Source organism: Salvelinus sp. IW2-2015, linkage group LG14 (assembly GCF_002910315.2).
Source record: "Salvelinus sp. IW2-2015 linkage group LG14, ASM291031v2, whole genome shotgun sequence".
Lineage (NCBI taxonomy): Eukaryota > Metazoa > Chordata > Actinopteri > Salmoniformes > Salmonidae > Salvelinus > Salvelinus sp. IW2-2015.
In genome coordinates this window covers 36,884,335-36,910,756 of record NC_036854.1, presented here as the reverse complement: position 1 = coordinate 36,910,756, position 26,422 = coordinate 36,884,335, and the positions used below count along the sequence as shown (strand labels likewise).

The window sequence follows — 26,422 nt, the reverse complement described above, 5'->3', positions numbered from 1 at the left end:
GCTTCGACTCTGTGGTTCATTTTGTGACCAACAATGTTAACATTTCTGTTGATGGATTTTACCTCTGAACTCTCTCCATACACTGAAGGAGGGCGAAAAGAAACTAACCGAGAAAGATAAAGGTCTTGAGTTTACATTCATGTCAAGGACCTATGTACAGATGTACTACTCTTTCAGTTTGCTTTTGAAATGAACAACTGAGTAAAACTTGTCAAATGAAAACAAAATATTCTCTTGCACAGAACCTCCCATCAGCTAATGTGAGGCAATGATTAAGTAAACGGAACACACGTGGGCCAGGTATGAGATTTCTCATTTTCAGCGACATCATTTTATAATGCACATAGCGCACGTTCAGAAGAGTGAGTGGTTAGAGGGCAGGTATATTAGCAGGGGAGGATACTGATTCAGATACTGTTACAGATACTGAATGTAGGAGCAAAAGAAGTTGAAAAGACGTTAAACAGACGTCTTTTTGGTTGAAAAGACGTCATCTTTTCAACGTCTTGCGCTCACTAGGTTTCAGGGAATAAGACTGCTGGATAGTGGTTATGGAATTTCTTTCAATGATGTGCCTTGAAAAGAACTTTGTTTTCTTTTAACCAGTGAGATTGTACTTAAAGTGTGACAGAGATTGTTGAGCAAATCACTTGGCGATAGGCATTGAACACTAAATGTGTTGATTGGTGAATGAGTTTGGAAACACCTGGGAAAAGTATCGATTGAAAGATGTGTGCACGACTCTCAACCCTTTCACAATGCAAAAACGACATTATTGTAAAAGTAATCAATGGTGCTGTCCAACAAACTTCCTTTAAAGCGGAGCAGAACTGAAATCTCGACAGCTATGGGGGGGGGGTGGGGGGGGGGTAGCACACTTATCAATCAAAATGTGTTGACTTTTGTCGAAGACGAGAGGTGGTTGATCCCTGCTTTAAAAATCATCTGGTCTGAAACGTATCCAAGTGTGTTTGATTTCTCTTTTCAAAGCACAAAAGCACAGCGAAATGATGATTTTCTGTCTGCCAGGCTATTGCTGCCAAGGGAGTCAGCAGGAGGGTGGGGGGAGAGAGAGATTGGGGTGAAATAAGGTTGAGGCTCAGACCAAACAAGCGAAGCATGTATAGAGGCAAGGGAAAAGTCAACAGACGGACATACACTCAAACCTGGGTTCAAATAGTATTGAGAAATCTCTAAAAACACTTTAGCTTTGTTTGATTGTGGCTGTCTGCCTGTTTTTTATGGAATGGGCCCAAAAAGCAAATCCCACCCATCTGGCAGGCAGGCAGACTTAACAAGCAAAGTATTTGAACTCTTCCTATTTGAGCTCAGGTCTGACACAGTTACTTTCAGAGACAAATAGAACCCATTCCTGTCCTCTTCAAGTGCAGCGCTATGAACAAACAATCGAATAATGCCGTAACGAAAACCCGATTCCTGTCCAAATAACTAGTCACTTTGATTTTCTTTCCACCCCCTTGCGGACAGTCATCAGATACCTATGGAATCCCATCTTAAATCAGCTTTAATAGCAACATGAAATGTAGATTTTAGTCCAAGTGTATCATTGTCTCTCTTTTAAATCCCTCACTAACCCTTTACTGTTTTTTCTGTTTCTTTCTGTGTGACATTGCTAGAGCACCGTCTGAAGATAGGAAGGATTTTCCCCCCTCCTTTATGTTAAGAGTTCTGCGATCGTTCTCTTGTTGTCGTCTTGTTGTCGAAGTTGGCATGAGGGAACTCTTAGTCCCGAGGGTGTTGTGTGTCCCGTTGATAGACTGTTTAGGGGCTCCGGAACTTTGGCCAGAGGGGGGGCTGGTTGAGATTAGGTTCAGAGGGAGGGAGAGGATGAAGGGGGCTGAGGGAGCTTGGCATCGTAGTCAGGCAAAACACTGAGTAGGGAGAGTTCTGTGCCAGAGACCTGTGAATATGTTCCTTTAATAGCAGATGTTGTAATATGCTTTCAAAAGATGTGCTATATTATATAAGTTCCTATGTATGGATACATGAGTACCTGGTGCTGGATAACATTTTGGCACACACTTGAAGGTATTACGATGTATTCTTTAATTGTAATATAATTAAAAAAATGTTTTTTACACAAGGTTGTCACAGCTTTCTTATTTGCATGATTTAAATATATTTGTGTTTTAATATTTATAGTGGTTCTGAGAAGGTCTAGCTACCGTCCAGGCCAATGGAGGCTGCTGAGGGGAGGACGGCTCATAATAAGGGGTGGAACAGAGCGAATGGAATGGCATCAAACATGTATTTGCTACCATTCCACCTGTTCCGCTCCAGCCATTACCACGAGCCCCCTCCTCCCAAATGAAGGGTTCACCAACCTCTTGTGGTCTAGGCCAGCTGTTAAAAATATTTGATGTAGTTCTAACAGCCGCACACCTGACAGTAGTCAACTAATCATCAAGCTGCTGTTAATTTGAATCAGGTGTGCTGGTGTTACGTTACACCATCATTATGGAATGACTGGGGTGCAATGAGGATTGTGTTGAGAAAGGCTTGTCCAGGCCATCATTATGGAATGACTGGGGTGCAATGAGGATTGTGTTGAGAAAGGCTTGTCCAGGCTGTTGTAAGTACTTGATTCAATAGGAATTCAAATGATCCTATTACTATGCAATGATAACACAGGAAGGTGAAGCGATATATTATGTAAAATAACCTCTGTAGTCTGGTGGAGACTGGAGAATGATAAACACAGGACGGTGAAGTGATTTATGTAAAATAACCTCTGCCTGGTGGAGACTGGAGAGAATGATAAACAGTAATAAAAAGGTCCAATGCAGTCATTTTTATCTCAATATCAAATCATTTCTGGTTAACAATTAAAACCCAGAGTTAAAATCATCAAAGAAAGAATAGTTTCTTAGCTAAATGCAAGAAGTTCAGGCAGTCTTTTCCAACAGCTCTTATGCTAAAAATACAATTTTCACAGTAGTATTTCAACCTCCTATATAAAACACAGGAAAATCACTGACTGCACTGCCCCTTTAAATAGTTGGCATGCTGAACTTCTACAGACTTGTTTTAGGCCCCCTGTTGTCAGATTACTGCAATAGCATCACAACGACTAAGTTGTACATATGCAGTAGTTTAGTTTACATAACTACAATAACTGAACCAAAACAAAATGAAACATAAGATTGATAAAGTTGTATCCCAAATAACAATATTAAATCAGATTTTTATTTAAGTGCAGTATTCTTTCAATGTTAAGACTTATGACAATTTCCTCTAGTCTAAAATCACAGCCAAAATGATTTCAAAATCATAATAGCTAGTTCTACCTTAAAGGAATGCAGCAAAAACATTGAGACAGGCCAACCAATGTCGGACTAATACATTATTAATATACTATAAAACAAATGAAATACATCAACTGTCCCTGGTAAATGTCAAGTTCCTCATTTGATATAGCTTGATATCCAACAAATCAATCGTAGACCTCAGACAAATTCAGTCGCACAACGCAGTTGAAGCGTAATACAATAATTACTCATTATTTATATTATTTGATCAACTCTCACACTCCAGCATACATCCAGTGTTGTGGAATTTATATTATTTCTTCAGCTTGTCTTGGTACCTTCACTGTTATTTGACATGTCTGATTTGTCACGTTATGCTTTTCAAAACGGGCCTCACTGACAGTGCACAAGAGATATGTCACAGAGCTTACTCAAGTCAGGGTCGTGTTCATTATGGCACACCGTATTAAAAACATTTTGAAACAAAAGTGTTTCTATTGGACAAGTTCAGAAAGTACACTACATGACCAAAAGTATGTGGACACCTGCTCATCCAAAATCATGAGCATTAATATGGAGTTAGTCCCCCTTTGCTGCTACAACAGCCTCCACTCTTCTGCGAAGGCTTTCCACTAGATGTTGGAACATTGCTGCRGGGACTTGCTTTCAGCCAGTGAGGTCAGCCACTGATGCTGGGCAATTAGGCCTGGCTTGCAGTCGGTGTTCCAATTCATCCCAAAGGTGTTCGATGGGGTTGAGGTCAGGGCTCTGTGCAGGCCAGTGAAGTTCGACAGACTGTTTCTGTATGAACCTCGCTTTGTGCATGGAGGCATTGTCATGCTGAAACAGGAAAGGGCCTTCCCCAAACTATTGCCACAAAGTTGGAAGCACAGAATCGTCTAGAATGTCATTGTATGCTGTAGAGTTAAGATTTCCCTTCACTGGAACTAAGGGGCCCGAACCATAAACCACCACAGACCATTATTCTTCCTCCACCAAACTTTACATTTGGCACTCTGCATTGGGGCAGGTAGTGTTCTCCTGGCATCCACCAAACCCAGATTCGTCTGTCAGACTGCCAGATCGTGAAGCATGATTCATTACTCCAAAGAATGCATTTCCSCTGCTCCAATGGCAGCGAGCTTTACACCACTCCAGCCGACGCTTTGCATTGCATATGGTGAGCTTAGGCTTTTGTGTGGCTGCTCAGCCATGGAAACCCATTTCATGAGGCTCCCGACGAACAATTATTGCGCTTATGTTGCTTCCAGAGGTAGGTTGGAACTCGGAAGTCCAATTCTGTGAGCTTGTTGCCTACCACTTTACGGCTGAGTTGTTGTTGCTCCTAGACGTTTCCGCTTCACAATAACAGCACTTCGTTGACCGGGACAGAAATGTGACGAACTGACTTGATGGAAAGGTAAGTAAGGCCATTCTACTGCCAATGTTTGTCTATGGAGATTGCATGACTGTGCTTGGTTTTATACACCTGTCAGCAACATGGGTGGCTGAAATAGCCAAATCCACTAATTTGAAGGGCTGTCCACATACTTTTGCATCTCTGTTTCACTCAGTTTGAGAACATTTTCTTGCGTCTGGTGCCTATTGAACATGCCCCTAGGTTGTGCCAGGCGGTCAGACAGGGGCTCAGTACCTGAGATGTATTAATGCTAGGCTAATGAAAACAAGAGGAACAGAGCCTAACCCCAGAGGAGCAGAGCTGTTCGTGGTTTAGATGGACATATTGTACACATACTGTACACCGAGACCTTGATACAAGCAAGCTTCCAGTCAATGAAAAGCCAGCTAAAAGAGTGTGTGCATGCGCAGCTCAATTCTGATTTGTTTTTCCTCACAAATTGGTCTTTTGACCAATCAGATCAGCTCTTAAAAAGATCAGAATTGGCCAGCCTGTGTGTTGCATGTGAATGTGTTGCTTGTGCCTGCCCTGCGTGCACAGTGTCCCATTCCAGTCCTGGTTCCAGCCGGTAGCGGGGGATGTTCCCCTGTTGTCACACGTACTGCTGGGGCTGTTTCTGCGGGGCGGAGGCCAGGGTCTTGGCTTTCTCTGTAGCAGTCTTCACTGTGTCCCGGACGCAGGGCTGACGCTGGGGTGCCTCTCCTGTGGGCAGAAGACGAGAGAGACATGGGGTGAGTGTGTATACAGGAAACTAACCTACTCGGTTCCAAAACTGCTGGTACCATGAATGCAAAATGTGAACATGGAGTGAATGAATACAACTCCACATTACTTCAAGATTTGATATCCTGAGTCTAAAAGTGTGTGTGTTGGAAAGATCACAAGGCTCAGGTAACAGGAATCTTGTCATGAGGCAGCCAGCAGGTCTTCTGGCCAGGGGTTTGTTCCTGGGTCAGCATTCTCTCTAACAGTGTGTGATTTTACTATCCTTGTGGGTACCAGAAGTCCTCACAAGGATAGCAAAACAAGGAACATTTTTGACAAGTGGGGATATTCCGCCTGTCCCCACAAGGAAAAAGGCTATTTTAGACTTAGGGGTTAGAGTTGAGGTTAAAAAGTTTAGGGAAAATAGGATTTTGATTGGGAATACATTTTAAAACAAACAAGTGTGTGATTGACCTATACAAGTGTGTGAAACAATATCATAACCTTCCATCTATCCATCTATAAAATACTATTTTAGTAGGGGTTAGAGTTAAGGTGATCTCTACCATCCTCAGAGGTCTCCTAGTCAACACACTACCACCGTCACAACAAAGACAAGCAGAGCATTCCTCTTCTTCAGTGTGAGTTGTGAATACTGAGGCCATCCAAATGCTTCTAACAGATACTTCAAACATCTGTGGAAAATATTTAGACTGTCAGAGAGGAGAGGAGCCAATCTTGGAGTGGTTGTTGAGGCTGAGATCCTATCTGGAGCGAACAGTAGGGAGGGGGAGACACACACAAGGCAGGCACAATGGATCCAGTCAGACAGGCCAAGAAAGACGAAGATGAAAGTTAGGGAAAGAGGGCGAGAGAAAGATACTCAGAAAAAGGTGGCGGGTACTCCATTAAGAGAGATCTAAACAAAAGTGTCTTGGTCAGTGAGTTGGTCRGGCCCACTGAGTCTGGCCAGCCTCCAGTCTCCAGGAGATGGGGTCAGTGGAACCTTAGCTCAGGGGACAAACTGTACTGGGAACAGGGACAAGAAGAGATGGGACAGAGGGAGGAGGCTTCTAGAGTAACTGTACTGGGAACAGGGCCAAGGAGAGGCGACAGAGGCTATAGTAACTGTACTGGGAACAGTGACAAGGAGAGCGGGAACAGGGATGAGGGGACAGTGAGGAGGAAGATGTTCTATGTTCTATGCTAGACCAGGGTCTGGCTAAGACTTCATAGCACCACATACTGTTCTACTACAAATAGACAGTAAGACAATGGGGGGGAAACTATGACAACACACTCTCTGCTCTCCCTTTCTCCCTCTGTCTCCCCCTGACTGAACCCAGCCCAGCTGCAGGTCTGGAGCCACTGACCAGAATAACCACAGCCCTGGTCCCTTCCCAGGGCCGGCTGCCTTGGCTGACCCCCAGAGCACCCTCTCTCTGGGGGGGATAGAAGGCTTCTGAGGCCTCCACACAAAGCCACATCTTTCCTCTGGGCTCTTTGAGCTCAACCCTCGCTCCTGCTCTTTCTCTTCGCTTCTCTTTCTCGGACGCTGTCGCGAACCTCACGGCTGGAGATGCAGGCAGGAGGGAAGATTAGTCACTTCACACAAACGGACGTGTGTGTGTGCACGCAGTCGAAAACACAAGCAGACACACCGACGCAGTCGGATAGTCTAGCACACCAACAGAAATACGTGCAGTCTCACACTCCCGTTATGAATAAAACCCATTTGATGTTGGCCAATGACAGCAGGAGGTGGCCCTGGTTGTTTCTACCACACTGTCTGAAATGGCACCCTACTCCCTATTGGCCCTGGTCAAAAGTAGTGCACTACATAGTGGATAGGGTGACGTTCCAGACACACGTGACTGATCAAACCTTCTTGAATATCTGGTATGCTCGTTTGACGATTTCTCAATTATGTATCATCCTTGCTCCGACTCCTTTCACAGTACTGGAGCTACTACCTAGCTGGCGGTGTGTATCGGTTCTGGCCGCTCCTGTGGAGGCGGTGGAGCCCAATTACCCGAAAAGTCGGGCACAGTGGGAGTTTGGGTAGGCAGAGCGGTGCGAAGTGTTAAGATAAAGGGACCCTGTAAAGCTTTAAACGCTAGGAACGATCCTCCACTATGTGGGGGAATGATCTGGCAGGGGATCTGCACCCKGAGGAAATATTATATTCCACAAGTAAGTGAATKAATAAAAACGCATGAAACTAGAAAATGTCCTTTGTTCATGTCGCCTGAACAGGAGAATTAAATATCACAGAAGTTGCATCAAATCCATTTAGAGTGGAATATTATGTGAATCATAACTACATGAGCTAAACTACATTTTTCATGAAAATAAAATCCCCCTTCACATTCATCTTAAGTTAGAATTCCTTCAGCCTACATGCCCGGGCAAAATGATGGTACACTGAGTCTACAAAACATTAGGAACACCTGCCATTTCCAGGAAACACACTGACAAGGTGAATCCCTTATTGATGTCACTTGTTTTTTTTACACCCTTTTTTCCTCCCCAGTTTCGTGGTATCCAATTGGTAGTAGTTAGTCTTGTCTCATCGCTGTAACTCCCGCACGGACTCGGAGAGGTGAAGGTCGAGAGCCATGCGTCCCCCGAAACACAACCCAACCAAGCCGCACTGCTTCTTGACATAATGCACATCCAACCCGGAAGCCAGCCACACCAATGTGTCGGAGGCAACACAGTACACCTGGTCAGCGTGCACTGTGCCCGGCCCGACATAGGAGTCGCTAGTGCGCAATGAGACAAGGATATCCCTGCCGGCCCAACCCTCCCTAACCCGGACGAAGCTGGGCCAATTGTGTGATGTCACTTGTTAAATCAACTTCAAAATCAGTATAGGTGAAGCCTTGAGACACGGATTGTGTATGTGCCATCCAGAGAGTGAATGGGCAAGACAAAAGATTGAAGTGCCTTTGAACGGGGTATGGTAGTATATTTCAGGTGCACAAGAACTGCAACGCTGCTGGGATTTTCCACTTTCAACAGTTTGCATTGGCGTCAACATGGGCCAGCATCCCTGTGGAATGCTTGAGACACCTTACTTGTCCATGATCCGAAAATTGAGGCTGTTCTTGAGGGCAAAGGAGGTTGCAACTCAATATTAGGAAGGTGTTCTTAATGTTTTGTACACAGTATTTGCAGCAGCTACAGAACCACAGAAACACAATACAGGATCTACTACTCTAGAATAGCTGGTCATGTCTGTCTACATTGATGCCAAAGGATCATGACTGTACTGGACTGCATTGTTCTCAACCCACTGTGATACTAGAGATTGTTCTAGAAATGGCTGCCTAGTGGCTAGAAGCTACTACCAGACAGACAAGTGACATCCCTCAGCAAGGGGTGGGACGAGGGTGTCACAGAGTCATGGCTCTGATACAAATATCCACACAAGTCCACACCTGTTGTATTCGGCGCACGTGACAAATAAACTTTGATTTTGATGCATACAATGCAAGCTATTGTGTCAAATGGTATCTTATGTACTATATAGTGCAGTGCACTACTATTGATCAGGGCCCATAAGACTAAAGTAGTGCACAGGGATCCACTTCAGACAGTCTGTAATGGACAAGTGGTACAATAGTAATGGATACTGGAACGTAGCCATACTGTCACCATAGTGCAGACCCTAGTACTGTACTGACACCATAATAAACCTGAGACCTAGTCCAGCTGTAGTGACAGACCCTAGTACTGTACTGACCACCATAATAAACCTGATACCTAGTCCAGCTGTAGTGACAGACCCTAGTAATGTACATCATAATAAACCTGAGACCTAGTCCAGCTGTAGTGACAGACCCTGTACTGTACTGACCACCATAATAAACCTGATACCTAGTCCAGCTGTAGTGACAGACCCTGTACTGTACTGACCAGCATAATAACCTGAGACCTAGTCCAGCTGTAGTGACAGACCCTAGTACTATACTGACCATCATAAAACCTGAGACCTAGTCCAGCTGTAGTGACAGACCCTAGTACTGTACTGACCATCATAATAAACCTGAGACCTAGTCCAGCTGTAGTGACAGACCCTAGTACTGTACTGACCATCATAATAAACCTGATACCTAGTCCAGCTGTAGTGACAGATCCTAGTACTGTACTGACCATCATAATAAACCTGATACCTAGTCCAAGCTGTAGTGACAGACCCTAGTACTGTACTGACCACCATAATAAACCTGAGACCTAGTCCAGCTGTAGTGGCAGATCCTAGTACTGTACTGACCACCATAATAAACCTGAGGACCTAGTCCAGCTGTAGTGACAGGCCCTAGTACTGTACTGACATCATAAACCTGAGGCCTAGTCCAGCTGTAGTGACAGGCCCTAGTACTGTACTTACCATCGCAATAAACCTGAGGCCTAGTCCAGTGTAATGACGGCATGATGCACACAGACAGAGGGGACAAAGACACAACAATGGAATATGTCCTTTTAGGTTTGTGTGTCTAGTCTGCAAATAAAAAGCTGAAATGTATTCAAACCATTTATGACAAGCCTAAATAAGTTCACGAAGTAAAAATGTGCTTAACAAGTCATTCAATAAGTTGCATGGACTCACTCTGTGCAATAAGTGTTTAACAATTTTTTTGAATGACTTTCATCTCTGTACCCCACACATACAACTATCTGCAGGTCCCTCAGTCGAGCAGTGAATTTCAAACATGGATTCAACCACAGACCAGGAAGGTTTTCCAATGACTCGCAAAGGTCACCTATTGGTATACGGCAAAAAATAAATAATTGAATATCCTTTTGAGCATGTAAGTTATTAATTCCACTTTGGATGTGTGGACCAATTACACCCAGTCACTACAAAGATACAGGCGTTCTTCCTAACTCAGTGCCGGAAAGGAAGGGAACAGCTCGCCATATCTTCAAGCATGTGGTGGCTGCATCATGTTACGGGTATGCTTGTAATCGTTAATGACTGGAGAGTTCCAGGATAAATTTAAAAAAATTAATGAAAAAAAATGGAATGGAGCTTAAGCACAGGCAAAATCCTAGAGTAAAACCTGGTTCAGTTCTGCCATGCACTAGACACTGGGAGATGAATTCATCTTTCAGCAGGACAATAAACCTAAAACAAGGCCAAATTCTATGCTGGAGTTGCTTACCAAGAAGACAATGAATGTTCCCGAGGGCCGAGTTACAGTTTTGACTTAAATCTACGGAGAGACCTGAAACTGGTCAACAACTAATTCGACAGGCTTGAAGATTTTGAAAAGAATAATGGGCAAATGTTGCACAATCCAGGTGTAGAAAGCTCCTAGTGACTTACCCAGAAAGACTCACAGCTGTAATCGCTGCCAAAGGTGCTTCTACAAAGTATTGACCTCAGAGGTGAATACTTATGTAAATGAGATGTATACATTTGCAAAAAATTTCTAAAAACATGTCTTCACTTTGTCATTATGGGGTATTGTGTGTAAATGGTTGAGGAAAAACTAATATTTAATCCATTTTAAATTCCGGCTGTAACACAACAATGTGGAATAAGTCAAGGGGTAATGAACACTTCCTGAAAGCCCTGTGGCAGATGGCGCAGTCACGCAACGCGTGGGACAAAACACTTGTCTGTGACTATACGGCTTAAGCTAGTCACATGGGATGTTTTCAGCCTCTGAACATAGACAGACAAACGGTTGAATCATTGGCTCAACCGACTCGTTCAATTAGGAGAGTGGACTTGTAGGTGTCAATCTTTAGGGAGGGATATCTCCGAGGAAATGCCATACTCAAGACATGCAGTAAAATCAGTAATCATTATCGTCGTATCACTCCACTTGGCAAAGGACTTCGAGACGCGTCCGTCTGGCGACGCAATCACGGCCTGATTATCCACGGACGATTGTGTGTGTTACACTTCCAGGGGGAGGGATCTGGTGTCTGCTCACCCAAAGGCATGATGGAGGTTAGTGTTGGTGAAGAGTTGATGGGTGGGTGGGAGCTGTGACTAATTTCACGACTTCACTTCAGACCACAGCAATCAGCCATGAGGAGACTTTGACAGACTTTTTGGTACTTTGTTTAATGTGGAAAATATGACCGAAAGCACCAATCTCCCAAAAATATAACTTTTCCCTCTAAAAAAAGCTTGCCCATCGCCTCCAACCACATCATAAATCCTAGAAATAAAGTTGTTTAGTTTCCTGATTCTCCTACTTCAGTACGTACCGTGTAAGTTAGACAGAGCGTACTCCAGGCCCTTCATGGCCTTCACCTGGTTGCTCTTGAAGCGGGCCAAGCCAAACTCCTRGGGAACAGAACAGACGGACATGACAGGAAACAGCAGGGTTTAAATGGGGAGACATGAGAACAGCAGTGTACTTTTCCCCCCTCTCTTTCTCCCTCCTTTCATCTCTCTTGTTCTCTCTTTCCCTTCATCTTGACTTCCCTTTCTCTCTCTAGGGGTAGTCAAGGCTAGCACACACTGCTAATAATAATAATAATAGGCTAAAATAGTTTTTTCTACCCTTGTGTAGAAAACATTCCTGGTGGAAGATGACCATTTCTTAGTTTTGGCATCTGCAGACACACTTTTCCTCTTTTGTGCCATTATTCGACCCTATAAACCCTTGTGTGTGTGTGTGTGTGTGTGTGTGTGTGTGTGTGTGTGTGAGAGAGAGAGACAGAATGCCTAGCTTGCTGAGGTGGAAAATACTTGTGGGCCTCTTAGATTTGTCGACCAAATATCTGGGTGGAACTTAAGGGAAAATCTGTTTTTCAAATCAGACTGGGCTTTTGTTATAGATGGATTATATACATATGTTCTCATAGGTGTCCAGCAACGACCGCGAGCAGATCCTTCAAATTGATTTCCCAGGCTACAAATCCAAATGTACGGCTGCTATTCAATATCTGCTCCCATTTAAACGGCTCATGGCTTTGGTGATGAAAAGGGGTCGTCTGTCCTGAGGTGAACTGGAGGKGAGTGAGGTACCTGAACTATTTTGCTGTAGTGTAGTGGTCCTCTGAGTCTCGTATACGTGGATGTATTCAATATCCATCAGACCTGGGTTCAAATAGTATTTGTTATCCATTCAAATAATTTAGCTGCACTTGTTTGAGCTTGATTGGTGCAATGTCACCAATGGAGTAGTCCCAAAACCAAACTCATCTGGCACCCCAGACAGGCTCAATCAAACACTCAAAGTATTTGAAAGAAAGCAAACACTATTTGAACCCAGGTCTGCTTCAAACATTACTTTATTCCTGGATGTAGACTATCCATACAGGGAGACAGGGCTGTCCTGTCCCATAGCTGGTCTGGGGCTGTGGTGTGGCGTCCTATAGCTGGTCTGGGGCTGTACTGTGGTGTGCCGTCCTATAGCTGGTCTGGGGCTGTACTGTGGTGTGCCGTCCTATAGCTGGTCTGGGGGCTGTACTGTGGTGTGGGTCCTATAGCTGGTCTGGGGCTGTACTGTGGTGTGGCGTCCTATAGCTGGTCTGGGCTGTACTGTGGCTGTGGCGTCCTATAGCTGGTCTGGGGCTGTACTGTGGTGTGGCGTCCTATAGCTGGTCTGGGGCTGTACTGTGGTGTGCCGTCCTATAGCTGGTCTGGGGCTGTACTGTGGTGTGCCGTCCTATAGCTGTCTGGGCTGTACTGTGTGTGGCGTCCTATAGCTGGTCTGGGGCTGTACTGTGGTGTGCCGTCCTATAGCGGTCTGGGGCTGTACTGTGGTGTGGCGTCCTATAGCTGGTCTGGGGCTGTACTGTGGTGTTGCCGTCCTATAGCTGGTCTGGGGCTGTACTGTGGTGTCCCGTCCTATAGCTGGTCTGGGGCTGTGGTGTGCGTCCTATAGCTTGTACTGTGGTGTGCCGTCCTATAGCTGGTCTGGGGCTGTACTGTGGTGTCCGTCCTATAGGTCTGGGGCTGTACTGTGGTGTGCCGTCCTATAGCTGGTCCTGGGCTTACTGTGGTGTGGCGTCCTATAGCTGGTCTGGGGCTGTACTGTGGTGTGCCGTCCTATAGCTGGTCTGGGGCTGTACTGTGGTGTGGCGTCCTATAGCTGGTCTGGGGCTGTACTGTGGTGTCCCGTCCTATAGCTGGTCTGGGGCTGTACTGTGGTGTCCCGTCCTATAGCTGGTCTGGGGCTGTGGTGTGGTGTTCTGTACTACATCTGTGCTGTACCTGGATAGGTCTGGAGAAGCCGTAGACTCCAGAAGAGATCCAGGCCTCTCGTCTGAGCAGCGTGAAGGCAGGCCGGTCCTCTGACTCCTGGAACACGCAGCGCTCCTCCACCGTCTAGGAAAGAAAGGAGGAAGGGATGGGGGGTGGAGAGGGTTGTTAACCAGGTGGTGTTGGTTTGCTGCCCTCAACTATAGGGCACAATACATAAAGAAGCAAACAACTTCAATGCAAAATGAATGAAGAAGAAGTTATCAATTCCACTTCATTTTGAGTAAGTGGTTGCGTGCGATAATAACATACTGTTTTGGAAGAATCTGACATTTTGTTCCGAAATATGATCTTGGAGATAATTACAAAGTTGTTCCATCTGTCTAGTGATATGAGTCATCCTCTCCTTCAGCTGCCGTCAAGTGGAATCAAAACAAGACAGCGCTCGCTAGCACGCCGCCACAACGCTTTGCGTTAACTAGACGGCGGGCATAATCTGGTGGGGTGTGTTCCTTATGGTGCTCCTCTCTGRTCATCCATCAAGTTGACAGCACCATATCTGGATAGATAGACGTCAAGTGTTGGCGATCTTSAGACGAATACAAAGTGGGAAGGGGCTGAACAAAGTGTTGGTTGAATCATAAAAAGGTCTGTGTATGATTGTAGTGTAGGTCTAGTTGACATTGYCCAGGTATGGTGAGATAAAGTGTCTCATTTAGTCTCTCACATTAAAGCRTTGTTCTATTGCTAACCGTAGAATGGAGAGTGAACTCTGACTCTCGTAGAGACTCGAGATGTAAACKATGAGATATCCACCCACCCGGCTGACTCAAAGGTTACACAACTTCATCTCTTTCTCATCCAACAAATCAGGTCCCTGAGAAACAGAAAACCACCAACAATACATTTCACGTCTGTGTCTCTTTAGTCAATTGTTTACCAGTCTGAACCAATATCCAGCCAGACTGCAGAACTGTTGCAGTTTTTGTTTTTTTAACGAAATGTCACAAATGATARACAATGGAAAACCTTGTGGGTATCGGCATGAAGGAATTTCTCTGGAAAACAGTATATTCATTGTGCTGTAGGCTTGGAGACGGTCGGTTGCTAGAGAAAACAAACAAGCGCGACCAGTAAACAAGCCAGTCTCTCAGGGGGGCGGGGCAACGCAGAGGGCACTTTGTCAATGTCTTGTGGCTGTAATATAGGTCAACCACTGGAGGTCATGAAGGGACAGATACCAACCTAGCCTAAACCATTGAGGAAAAGATCTTCCATTCCGCATCTAAAGATATGCAATAATAACACTATTTGGACAGTAGTGTTCATGTAGACGTGCATATCAAAGTCTCTGTTCAATAGTAGGCTGTGTGCTAATACGTAGATACATTATTATCTTAGTCAATACTAATAGTGTTTCCTTTTTTTTAGAGGCAGTGCGCCGCTGCTAAATGCAGTAGGGGAAACCCAGCGTGTTCCTCTGTCTGGTGGTGGTGCTGATACTATCTCCTAAAGATAGAACACGGATTTCTAACAAATACAAGATACTCCATGGTGCTGAGTCAGTGTACTTACTGCAAAAGGACATGAGCGTCCACCAACCTAGTAAAACGTATAGAGGAACCTACACGTACTAACAAACACATACATGAACTACATGTGACTGGCATGAGTGTCAAACCCACACGTTTGGTGTTGCAAGCACCATGCTCCAACCACTAAGCTGTGGGAACCAGTATCCCTGGGTTCCAAATCAACACCTAGCCCCTACTCCCTAGCCACTTCTTGGTGTAGGGGTCGATTCGGAAGGGAGCATATGTCGGGGTGTACCTCACCATTAACGTAGTGTGGTTGAGGTTCCAGGTGTACGTGGTGAGGCTCTTGGTGACCGGGTCGACGACGGAGTCCTCTACGATGTAGACGGAGCGTGATAGGTTGGAGGGGAAGAGGAACTCGGCCCAGCGAGGCATTCGATTGGTCTTGGTGAGCAGGCGTCTYGAGAGAAGCCGCTGGTCCGRCGTSACCTCACGGAACACCACYTCCTCCGTGAGAACATGGGTGCTGATGCACGGGAACACACACAATGTTTGCGGTATGCTATCAGTTGGTCCAATTACTAGTWGTTCAGACAACTGAAAACGWCATAACATTTTCACAACACTTGACATACTCCGCAAACCAATTTTAACATTGTCAGTACTTCTGAATTTAATCTGCTAAATAGTTGCAGATTTGTACATTTCAAGTACTTGTATTTGATTATTAGCAATCGAATACAAACCTTGAATCAAGTACTCAAATAAAAGGAAAGATGGCTGGGTTAAATACAGAGCAGATATTAACAATACAAACWAAATGAAGCACTTGACTAAGTCACTTCCTTCTGATCTGACAAAGCTGGTATCACTTCTCCACRGTGGTCATTCTCAGTTCTCCATCTMAATAAAKTCTTCWCYCTGTTGTTTTTTRRWAAKRTMRMMWAKKYSSMRKYYKKKCKWWAWRRRATTGTGATTGAGAGCAGGGCAATTCCACAGTAACATAATGATGCTGAGACTCCGATTTTTCACTTTAGAATGTATATCAAACAAAAAACAATGATTGCAAAGTTAAACAAACTGTACAACTCCATGCATAAGGAATACTTGTAACAATGTCAACTGAACATTTTACAAAAACACATTAGGTTGAACAGTGCAGATGCACAGTTTGGCTATGGAATGAGGGTTGGTGCCGTTTGTGCAGAATCACATTAAACAGCTGATAGTAGGAGAAAGCACAGATTTTCCATGGGTCTGGAGTTTGTTACTCAATGGAAAATAGGCATATCCCTTGTCTCTCCTACTAGATGCACATCTCACCAAATCATTGAGGCATCCGCCATAAAAGCAGYTCAGCGCGAGGTCCTGTACCTGAATGGGTTGGGATACCTCTGCCAGAAGGCAGAGACAACATGGTCCCACGTGGTCCTGATGTCTACGTCGTTAGAGAAGTACTTGACCATTCTCCCCCTGCCTGCCGATGTGCAGGCTGTTGGTCTGAACACGGACTTCTTCGGATTGTCCTGTCTGTGATAACTATGCTGGGTGCTCTCAGATGCCACTGACTCCATCCACACACACTGAACCCTGTCGAGGAAGAGAGGTGGAGAGGGGTATTTCAGGATAACAGGTATAATAGGACAGACCTTTATCTCAGCTACATGTAGGTCTGATAACATCAGATACTATGTGTTCAAAACAGAACCAAAAAGGTATGTTGCTATGACATCAGATATGTGTTCAAAACAGAACCAAAAAGGTATGTTGCGCTGCTCTAGGTTTGTATGTTGCTCTGCTCTAGGTTTGTAGCTACTACTGGCTAGCTACAGCCCTCAGTGGTTATTATGTGCAGCTTCAATCAGTTTAGTCATTTAGCAGACACTCTTATGCAGTGCGACTTACATGAGAAATTAGGGCTAAGTGCCTTGCTCAAGGGCACATCGGCAGATTTTTTCCCACCTAGTCGGCWKGTGGATTCAAACCAGTGACCTTTCAGTTACTGACCCAATGCGCTTAACCGTTAGGCTACCTGCTGCCCGTCCCACAAAATAGGATGTARGGTGTAAAAGCAGCTAGCGTACTATCRATCTCCTGYCAGCTGGGTCAAATACACACAGGTATTGTATGGACTTASAGCAGTACACCATGTGGGGTATCACCATTCGCTTTACTAGACCTGTCACGGATTCAGTCACATATTGTACAAGGGGAGAAAGAACATTGCTCAGGTTGCATGGGAAATAACGTGGCCCCCTGCAACATGTGACAGTTGTGACGTTAGATGACGATTGGCACAAGAGGTCTTCACTAGTTACCACAGCTACAAAGTCATAATTATTGCTTAACCCCGCCTATTCCTASAAATTATCTTCTTAAAATCTAAGCTTTACCCTAAACTTAACCACACGGCTAACGTTAAGACTAACCTTAAATTAAAGACCAAAAATATAKATTTCGTTTTCATACATTTTTACGATATAGCCAATTTTGACTTTGTGGCTGTGGTAACGAGTGACAACCATCKTTCAATCGACAAAGCATACCYGMTTTGAAATMAATCTTGTTCTATGAATACCTAGCTACATTGCCAAGCACACAGCTCCKTTTCCCTTTAKAATGTACTTGTCTGGATTGAGCGTGCTGGTCTTTGTGGAACATGTCACCTTGACTGAAGTGGCATGGCACGATCGTGCTATCAAGCAACCTAACGTTAGCTGGCAAAAACATTCAATTCATGCACAATTATGAAGGCTAGCTAAGTTAAGTTATTAGCTAGAGAAATTAGCTACTATACGGGTTTGTCTAGTTTGCTGACATAATTTTAGCAGTTTAACATGGTGAAATGTAGCTATCGTTTTGTTACTTGTTAGCATGAGTAGCTTAGCTAGCTAGCTTATTCCTCAAAAGACAGATTAGATCAAGGTAACAAGTTATCAAACTGTGCTGGACTATGGCAAGTATTTACTCTTCACATACCTGATATACTATCGCAGCATTTATGGGGATTTTCAGTGCACCAATAGTTAGATTTCCTCCGTCATGTTCCCTATTTTGATAGTAGCGTAACAGCAMTCGTCATTGAATCGGAAGTTGCCTAGTCCAAAAATGGCATGTGTAGTATCCAYCAATGCACCGCTTTAATCATGAATATTCATTATAGGACTACAACTCTCTACTTCTATTGGACTTCCTTGGTGAAAACCACGCCGATGAAGATACATTATCATGCTGTATACTTTTTTTAACATGAATATCTTTCGTTATTTGTCTGTTCTTGGAGATGTTTACATTTTAAAATAATGCAAGGTAATAATTCARATCCAAACTGTTAATAATTTAGTGTTTTTAGTACCCTCTACAGTACATTGGCAGTGGTATTTCCCCTTCTAGTGGTCTCTYTAACAGGTTTGTAATGTGCAGATTGAACTATTTGCATGYTTCACGTCGATTTGTGCATCATCTGYGCAGATGTAATCACAAAAACGTTTKATTATTTCTTCATTTAGTAACTATACCACAAACACAACAATGCATTAAATGGATTTTGTTGAATAAGATACATAATAGATACTTGATCATTAAGACAACAATATATAAAATAGTGCAAATCTAAATGCCCATTTAGAGAAATATTTTAATGCCAATTTAGATAATTAAATATTTATACAATATGAAAGAAAATCCAAAATAAATGGGGAACATTCAATTCATTCATGAAACAAATACTGAAAATGTATTTCTTATGTTAACTGCTTCTACATTGTACTGCAGTATTATTTATCTGTAAGTTAACAGGCTTACTATTCATGTCCTAGGTACACCTAAATAGATTTAGTAGTTTATGAGTTCCAGTAAAAGGTTTTCCCCAGCTGGCTTCAGTATCCACACTTAGACCACAGTCTCTACGCCCCAAGTAAAATATCTGGGTTTGAAGTAGCAGTAACAGGGTTCATACGGAGAGAAGCCTCCCTCGTAGTACACCACAAACTGTCCCGCTGCTGCTGAGGCACATGATACACCTTACTACTATAGTCCCCACAGTGACTGTTCATAGAGTAGGACTTACTATCATAGATACTGTAGTTAGAGACACCTGCCATGGCTACCAAGGCACTAGCTGAGTAGCGTCGCACCTCGTCATGGTTTTGGTTCACTTTATTGATCAGATGACTAGACTCCTTCACTGTTGTAATAGTATCGGACACAGAGTTTGCTCCAGCCCCAGATCTATACCTAGTCTCAACCCCAGCACTCTTGTCCCCATCAGGCTCCTCTGAGTCTCTGGATAACCTGGAAGACTCTTTGGTTCTAGGCATCTGCTTCCTCCTCCGACACTTGCGACAGAGGCAGTTGAGACATTGGCGCCGGGTGGGGAACTTGGTGCAGCCGTTGGTTCTGTTAGCCAGAATGATAGCCACCACCCCTGGGAGGCAGATGGCAGGTCCAATGGCGATGAGAGGGAGCCCAGGTGAACATGAAGCCGAAGAACAGTAAAGGGCTGCTGATGGCCACCACCATCCCCGTGAGGGGGTTCATGTCGTCGACCCTCATGGTGTCCAGCCCTCCACTTCACTGAGTTCGCTCACTTTGAGACGGTACACTCCTCACAGTCCTCTTGTAACACTGTATTCCAGAATCTGTTGGTGTTTACATATCAATACAGAAATAAAGCTGGTCAAATCTACCATGACAGGTTAGGACATAATAGTAGAAAAGAGATCTCAGTACAGCAATACATTCTCATCCCAAATCCAAGCCAAACCAATCTGTGACCTCCCCACATACAGGCAAGCCCCCTACTACAGAGTTGTCAACCCTCATTACAAGGATKAACTGTCAGAGCAGGAGATGGTTGCTTTTATAGTGAATGAGCACACGTCACAACATCATGGTAAATGAATGYCGCAGTAACATGTGTAGCACCACAAGACTTCTGGAAGCCACTCACAGGACGGGATATGTCGGGCGCATGCAAGCTGTCGATCACTCAAATGGCATTGAGTGTCTAATTAACACACTTTTCAAACAACCAGGCATGTCATGCCTTCAACTCTTTTTCTTAGCTATTACACAGCACTAGTTTGTGTTGTACTTACCTTCTCCACTTCATAACAAATGGTGGTAAGCAACTGCCATATTCACTGAAGTATAAACTTTRCCCTGTCAAATAGTCAATTGCAGTTTTCCTTTGCAAGTCACTTGAACTACTCAGAAAATAGTCACTTTTGAATTAGTAGAAAACCCTCTATCAAGCATTAATTATATTCATACTTTATGAATGCTTCATTCAAGGGAAAGGCTGGGTGTAGTTGGTCTGTGCTGCATCGCCTGATGAAGTCTGTCTAGATATAACTGTGGTTGGTTGTGGGTTTGGAGACAGTCTAGGGAGGTTGAAGATGGACATGTACCCTTTAGAATGTGATCTGACTTACTAGAGGTGGAATGAAAGTCATCCCGAACACTTCCATCTGCCCTGCGGTTCTAGCCAAGAGACACAGTGTGCCTTACCCAAACCACAAACAAATATATAGAGAAGGAGATCAGCTCTCTGGGTCTAACCTTGGTCCAACAGATGACGATACCTCCTATGAACCTAATTCTGGACATTGATTTAAATGGCTTCGYGGTGTGTCCTGACCCCATTTCAAGGGAAGYTGTTATTTTTTTTACCGGAACCCCTGGCTGACCCAACAACACCGTAAAGGACATCGGTCAAGCTTCTACTAGTGAGAGWGGAAGACGCCAGTTCCCCCAGTGCTGTCTGATGCATATGGGGGAGTTGGAGATGGTCTTTCAATGGTCTCGTATTTGAGTGATACTTGATAGGAGGGCGGTAGCAAAACCAGCCCCTTGCTGTAAATCAAAACTGGGTGTGTCCCTTTGCTTGTGCATGGGGCGTCATCCTTGGGGTACCAAAATGTTTTGGAAAAATACACGGAAAGGGTCATGGGTTCATTGATTTTCATGCAACTAAAGAGAGCCTGGTTTGATTGCCACTGTAATGTTTTCTTTATCATGTTTTACTCTTAAGTCAATMGCACTATRGCTCWAACAACTCTGACCTACAGATGRAGGATCTTTTATTTGAGACAGTTTGCTACAGCAGGAAAATATCKTGCAGCAAGAGGAAATTAGAATTATTATGTGGATTATAATTAATGGACATTTTTGTAGGGGTTGACACATCAAGTCTGAAATTTCAAAGTGGAAATTACAAACTTCAGAAGCCTTTTTGAACCTCACATACACTACAAGTTTTTAATTTCCTTCTCCTGCAACAGGGTGATCAAATAAAGATCCTACATCTGCAGCAAACCTTTTTATTTTTTCACTTTTTCCTAATACGCTGTAAGAGTCAAAGTTCAAAAGTAATATATATATATATATATATATATATATATATATATATATACTTCTCATAGAGAAGCTGTACACACACAGAGGAGACATACACTGATAAAGGTGGAGGGGAGGCCATTCTCCTAATCTAACTGCTATTGGGGTTGTGTTCGCTCTCTTCAACCTTCTATGGTTTCTTTGGCACTCACCATGGCGAGTGCCAACTTCCTGCAAAGAACGGAACACTTGGGTTAGGTTGCACCACAGACACTTTATTAGTGTGTGGTTTAGATAGAAGCTGCAGGTTGGATTACTGTACACTTGGTGGCCTCGSAATTCCGCCTGATATAAGTCRATATTGTGCAAATCCTCARGMACTCTGATGAAAGGRTTATCAGTTTACTAAACTATCTCTGCAGATGACACTGTTAATGATGCATKATTTGGGSCCTGTGTAATTTKAATGACTCTGGTTTGAAAACAATTCCCAATGCATTTCATAGACAGGACTGGTGCATATCTTTCGTTGGATGWTGCCAATTCTTATGARATGCTACTAAAATAAATCACTATTGATTTATGCTTCGGTGCGTTCTGTARACATGTAAAGCCGTCACAGCGTATCTGATTTGGAGTAGATCTTATTTCAATCAGATCCAAATGCAAAGACAACACACATCAGTTTCAATGGGGAAAAGTCCACTTTAAACAGAGTTTACGTCAAGCCTTTATMTCCTCTGTACTTGGAATATATAAGCCTATGGTCAGTTGGAAATAAATTCAGAATTATAATAAGAAAAGAGAGACATTTCAGATGGACATGTCAGTGGTTTTATTTGATGAGTGACATAAAACATCCGTATTTTACATATTTTTCATGTCTTGAGTATAACGACACTGTCCGTCATCAGAAAGCAATCATGTTGTAAGTCAAAGACTGGATGTTCGTTTACAACCCAGTACGGGGAGTGGAGGGAACACTCAAATATATTTGGCTGTAGTACTAATGTCAGGTAAACACACTATTTCTGTTCATTGATTTATGTATTGATSGCAACTTACACACTAGTTGACCTACTCTGTTACACTCTGCATCACATACGAATGAATGATTTTGTGGATGTGTTGATAAAGTCCACTATATTTCAGAAGACATTGATATAGTTTGCTTAACAAATTGATGATCAAGACAGTTGACTATACTGTATCATTAACTATTGATAATACATCACATTATAACTAGTCCTTATATAACCCATATTATGTACACATGTCAAACATTTCAGCTTGTATTTTAAGTGTAATGACTAATGATTGAAAAAGTGCTCTGAAGCAATAATGTTTGATGATAGCTAAGGTTTCACACTTCACCAGTCTATACTGGGCACAGATTAGATTACAGTTTGTCCTAGCCACCGTGCTTCTACATCTGCATTGTTTGCTCTTTGGGGTTTTAGGCTGGGTGTCTGTAAGCACTTTGTGACAAATGCTGGTGTAAAAAGGGTTTTATAAAATACAATTGATTGAGGACTTGCTTATACCCTCGGGACAGTGGTAGAATGGTCATATGGTGACAACAGTTTATAATGCTGCAACCGAATCCAAACAGAAAACTCATCATTCACTGTTTATGACATATTAATAGTAATTAATTCACAAAGGCATTTACCATTTTAGTAAAAAACATATGGATACATAATACAGAGTTTCCTTAATTTTGGATGAATGTAAAAAAAATTGTAAGCAATTGTGTGGAGCATATTTTGCACAATGTATCAGAGAAATCAGTGATCATGAATATTCCGTTTTGTTTCCTCCTCCAGTCCCGTAGATGTCACTCACACACTCAGCCAAGGTGGAAAATATGTAGTTACCGTTGTCGTTGACTGTTTTCTTCTTCATGAGTTTTGGCTGTGRACTCCATGGCGGTGTCCTCCATGGTGTCATTGTAGTGAGGTTGAATATCAAGAAAATAAGAACTAGCTCTTCTTAATCATGACTGGTTACACAGCAGACGAAAAGCTCCGCGTAGAGCAGATTTCAAACCTCAGGAGGAAATGGCTGAAGGACCAAGAGCTCAGTCCCAGAGAGCCCGTGTTGCCAAAGACAGCCCTTGGGCCGGTGGCAAAATTCTGGGCTGGCTTTCTGGAACCGAAGACCCTGTGGAGGCTTTACGTGAGTTCATCATTTTGGCAATTTCATTGTAATATATCAACGAACAACGCTGTGTGAATTGGATTAAAATGACTAACTAGCTAGCGTGTGTAATAGCTACGTGCTATGTTTTTGTTTTGAGACGTCGGTGTTACTGTTTACTAGTTAGCCTAGCCAGTTGCATGGGTCGTCACTAGTTACCATAGCCACATAGTTGCATGCTGACACTCGTGACAGACAAGTTGAGTAGTATTATCATGCTTGGTGTGATGCCAGTCGTTATCTGTGCCACTGTCAACCTGAATGTAACATAGATACTAGTAGTTGTACCGAAAAACTGCATCAACTGCTGTCAGCAAAAAATCAACAAAACCTGTTAACATTTGTGACACACGTCCCCTTTGTGTTGCTCTCTTTCCAGACCTACAAAGTCTACACTGGTGGAGTGTTCGCCTTGACCCGGTTGCTGATCCCTGCCTGGCTTGTGCATTATTACGTGAAGTATCATGTCGCTGTAAGTTCAATCAATTCAACACCAACAATACTGTTGTCTTTTCATTCATGTACTAATGTTGTTGTTTGGAAAACCTGTTCCTGGAGTGTTAGAGGATTTTGGCCCAACCAGACACCACCTGGATTCTTCCAACCACCTCACGGGCCTAATTGGTTAAATTCAAAACACCAGGTCTAAATCAAACACGAAATGCCAGGCTGTGTCACTCCAAAATCAGCGTTCCTAATGCTTATCCCTGACCTACTGCCTAGACAGACTGGTCTTGATTTAAAAGTCTGATACCTAATGGTCACGAGGACTGATAATGTGTTTGACCTTGACTTTTCAAAGTTTATTGTGCTCCGATTTATGAAATGTTATTATACAGTAGTGGATTGCAGTTTTTAGCCCTTTGTGTTGGTGTTCGTTCACTATACCTGCTCTATTGAAAGTTGTATCATGCATGTGTCATAGAAGAGTCTTCAATTCAATCTAAAACATTGACCTGTCCTGCTTGTGTGTTTGTCACAGAAAAGGCCCTATGGCATCGTGGAGCTGAAGCCCAGACTGTTCCCTGTAAGTACATCTCATGTGTAGTTATAGGAACACGATTAAGCCTAGTCCTGGATGAAAAAACACATATAATGAAGAATCTCCATTGTAAGTGCTTTTTAGTCCAGACTACGATTAATCTGTGTCTGTGAACTGGCTCTTAGTGTTACAGTGGATTCACTGCCCACTGGGCAAAAACAGGTTGAAACATACATCCTGGAAAACTAATTGGTTTTGCAAAAGTCATTAATGTAAGGGATTTTTMTATTTTTTTCACCCAACTTTTAACCTAAATGACTGCGTGACATTTTTGGTTGATTTCACATTGAATTCATATTAGTTGACAACTCAACCAAATGTAAATAAAAAGTAGATGTTGAACTGCCATCTGTACCTAGTGGGTGGGCAGAAGGGTTGAGTTAAATACGGAAGACACATTTCAGTTGAACACATTTCAGTTGAACAACTGACTAGGTATCCCCCTTTCCCTTTCCTTTTGTATTGATGATTGGACAAGGTGGCGCCGACAGAGAGGGTCGCCTCACTTCTAGTCCTTAGGAAACTTTGCCGTGTTTTGTTTTTTATGTATTATTTCTTACATTGTTAGCCCAGAAAATCTGAAGTGTTATTACATACAGCCGGGAAGAACTACTGGATATCAGACTTAGATGTGTGTGTATTAGGTTTTGTTGTGGAATTATTCGATTACTTGTTAGATATTGCTGCATTGTCGGAACTAGAAGCACAAGCATTTCGCTACATTTGCAGTAACATCTGCTAACCATGTGTATATGTGACCAATAAAATGTGATTTATTGCTTATAGATTTATTTACAGATGCATGTGACACAATGGTGCACTTTGGCAGTTTACAGTAAAGAACTGAATTGCAGTGTAGCTTATATATAAACTGCACTGCAATTGTGGCCTACTACGGTAATACAAAATAATGTATTTTAGCAGATGCTTTTATATAAAGCGACTTACAGTTATGCGTGCATACATTTTACATATGGGCAGTCCTGGTAATTGAACCCACTACCGTTACAATAGTCATGCTCGACCAACTGAGCTACAATGGACCACAAAAGCCCTGGATTCCCAGACATCTTTCCTAGACCTTGTAATGAAAGAGTAGGGACATCTAGCAACTGACTCTTTCATTATCTGTTAATTTTCTCTGTCTGTGTTCAGGGCGACACCATCTTGGAGACGGGAGAGGTTGTTCCAGACCTCCCAGAGAGCCATGGTCACCACTGAAGAAGACACAGTTGAAAGAATTYCACAGTGTCTTTTTGTCCCTGCCCTGTTGTAAAAACTTTATGTATATGTCATTAAATAATATTTACAATACTAATACATGTCAGAGATGTATATTTGGACAAGAATGTGGGGGAAAGAGTGCTGCATTTATTTGAGTAATTCAGATCCGGTGTTTCAATCAAGTTTTATTAGTCACATGCGTCGAATAAGACAGGTGTAGACTTTACAGTGAAATGCTTACTTATGAGCCCTTAACCAACAATGCAGTTTAAAAAAAAAAATACGGATAAGAAATAAAAGTAACAATTAATTAAAGAGCAGCAGTAAAATAACAATAGTGAGAATATACAGGGGTGTACTGGTTAGTTGAGGTAATATGTACATGTAGGTAGAGTTATTAAAGTGACTATGCATAGATGATAACAACAGAGAGTAGCAGTGGTGTAAAAGAGGGTGGGCAATGCAAAAAGTCCAGGTAGCCATTTGATTAGGTGTTCAGGAGTGTTATGGCTT

The 26,422-nt window shown here is 43.0% G+C and overlaps 2 protein-coding genes across 2 annotated transcripts; one reads left to right on the top strand and one right to left on the bottom strand.

Annotated features, from left to right (window-relative positions):
• Positions 1–4,901: 4,901 nt before the first annotated feature.
• On the bottom strand, positions 4,902–18,172 carry LOC111973004 (PRELI domain-containing protein 1, mitochondrial). Its single transcript, XM_024000122.3, has 6 exons — positions 18,085–18,172; positions 16,480–16,695; positions 15,406–15,631; positions 13,583–13,696; positions 11,626–11,704; positions 4,902–5,391 (listed from the first exon to the last, which is right to left on the bottom strand). The coding sequence occupies exons 2-6, from the start codon at positions 16,677–16,679 to the stop codon at positions 5,282–5,284; spliced, it is 729 nt and encodes a 242-aa protein (XP_023855890.1). The 5' UTR covers positions 16,680–16,695; positions 18,085–18,172; the 3' UTR covers positions 4,902–5,281.
• A 5,148-nt stretch (positions 18,173–23,320) lies between these two features.
• ndufb6 (NADH:ubiquinone oxidoreductase subunit B) lies at positions 23,321–26,003 on the top strand. The gene is made up of 4 exons (XM_024000990.2): positions 23,321–23,622; positions 24,023–24,115; positions 24,626–24,670; positions 25,841–26,003. Exons 1-4 carry the CDS (start codon positions 23,443–23,445, stop codon positions 25,904–25,906), a joined length of 384 nt encoding a protein of 127 aa, XP_023856758.1. The 5' UTR covers positions 23,321–23,442; the 3' UTR covers positions 25,907–26,003.
• The last annotated feature ends 419 nt before the right edge of the window (positions 26,004–26,422 follow it).

What these genes read in the sequence shown, in the direction of transcription:
- ndufb6 (XM_024000990.2), top strand. Translation starts at nt 23,443, where the DNA reads ATGACTGGTTACACAGCAGACGAAAAGCTCCGCGTAGAGCAGATTTCA. An exon ending in AGACCCTGTGGAGGCTTTAC is followed by an intron (nt 23,623 to 24,022) that starts GTGAGTTCATCA and finishes CTCTCTTTCCAG; the next exon opens with ACCTACAAAGTCTACACTGG. An exon ending in ACGTGAAGTATCATGTCGCT is followed by an intron (nt 24,116 to 24,625) that starts GTAAGTTCAATC and finishes TGTTTGTCACAG; the next exon opens with AAAAGGCCCTATGGCATCGT.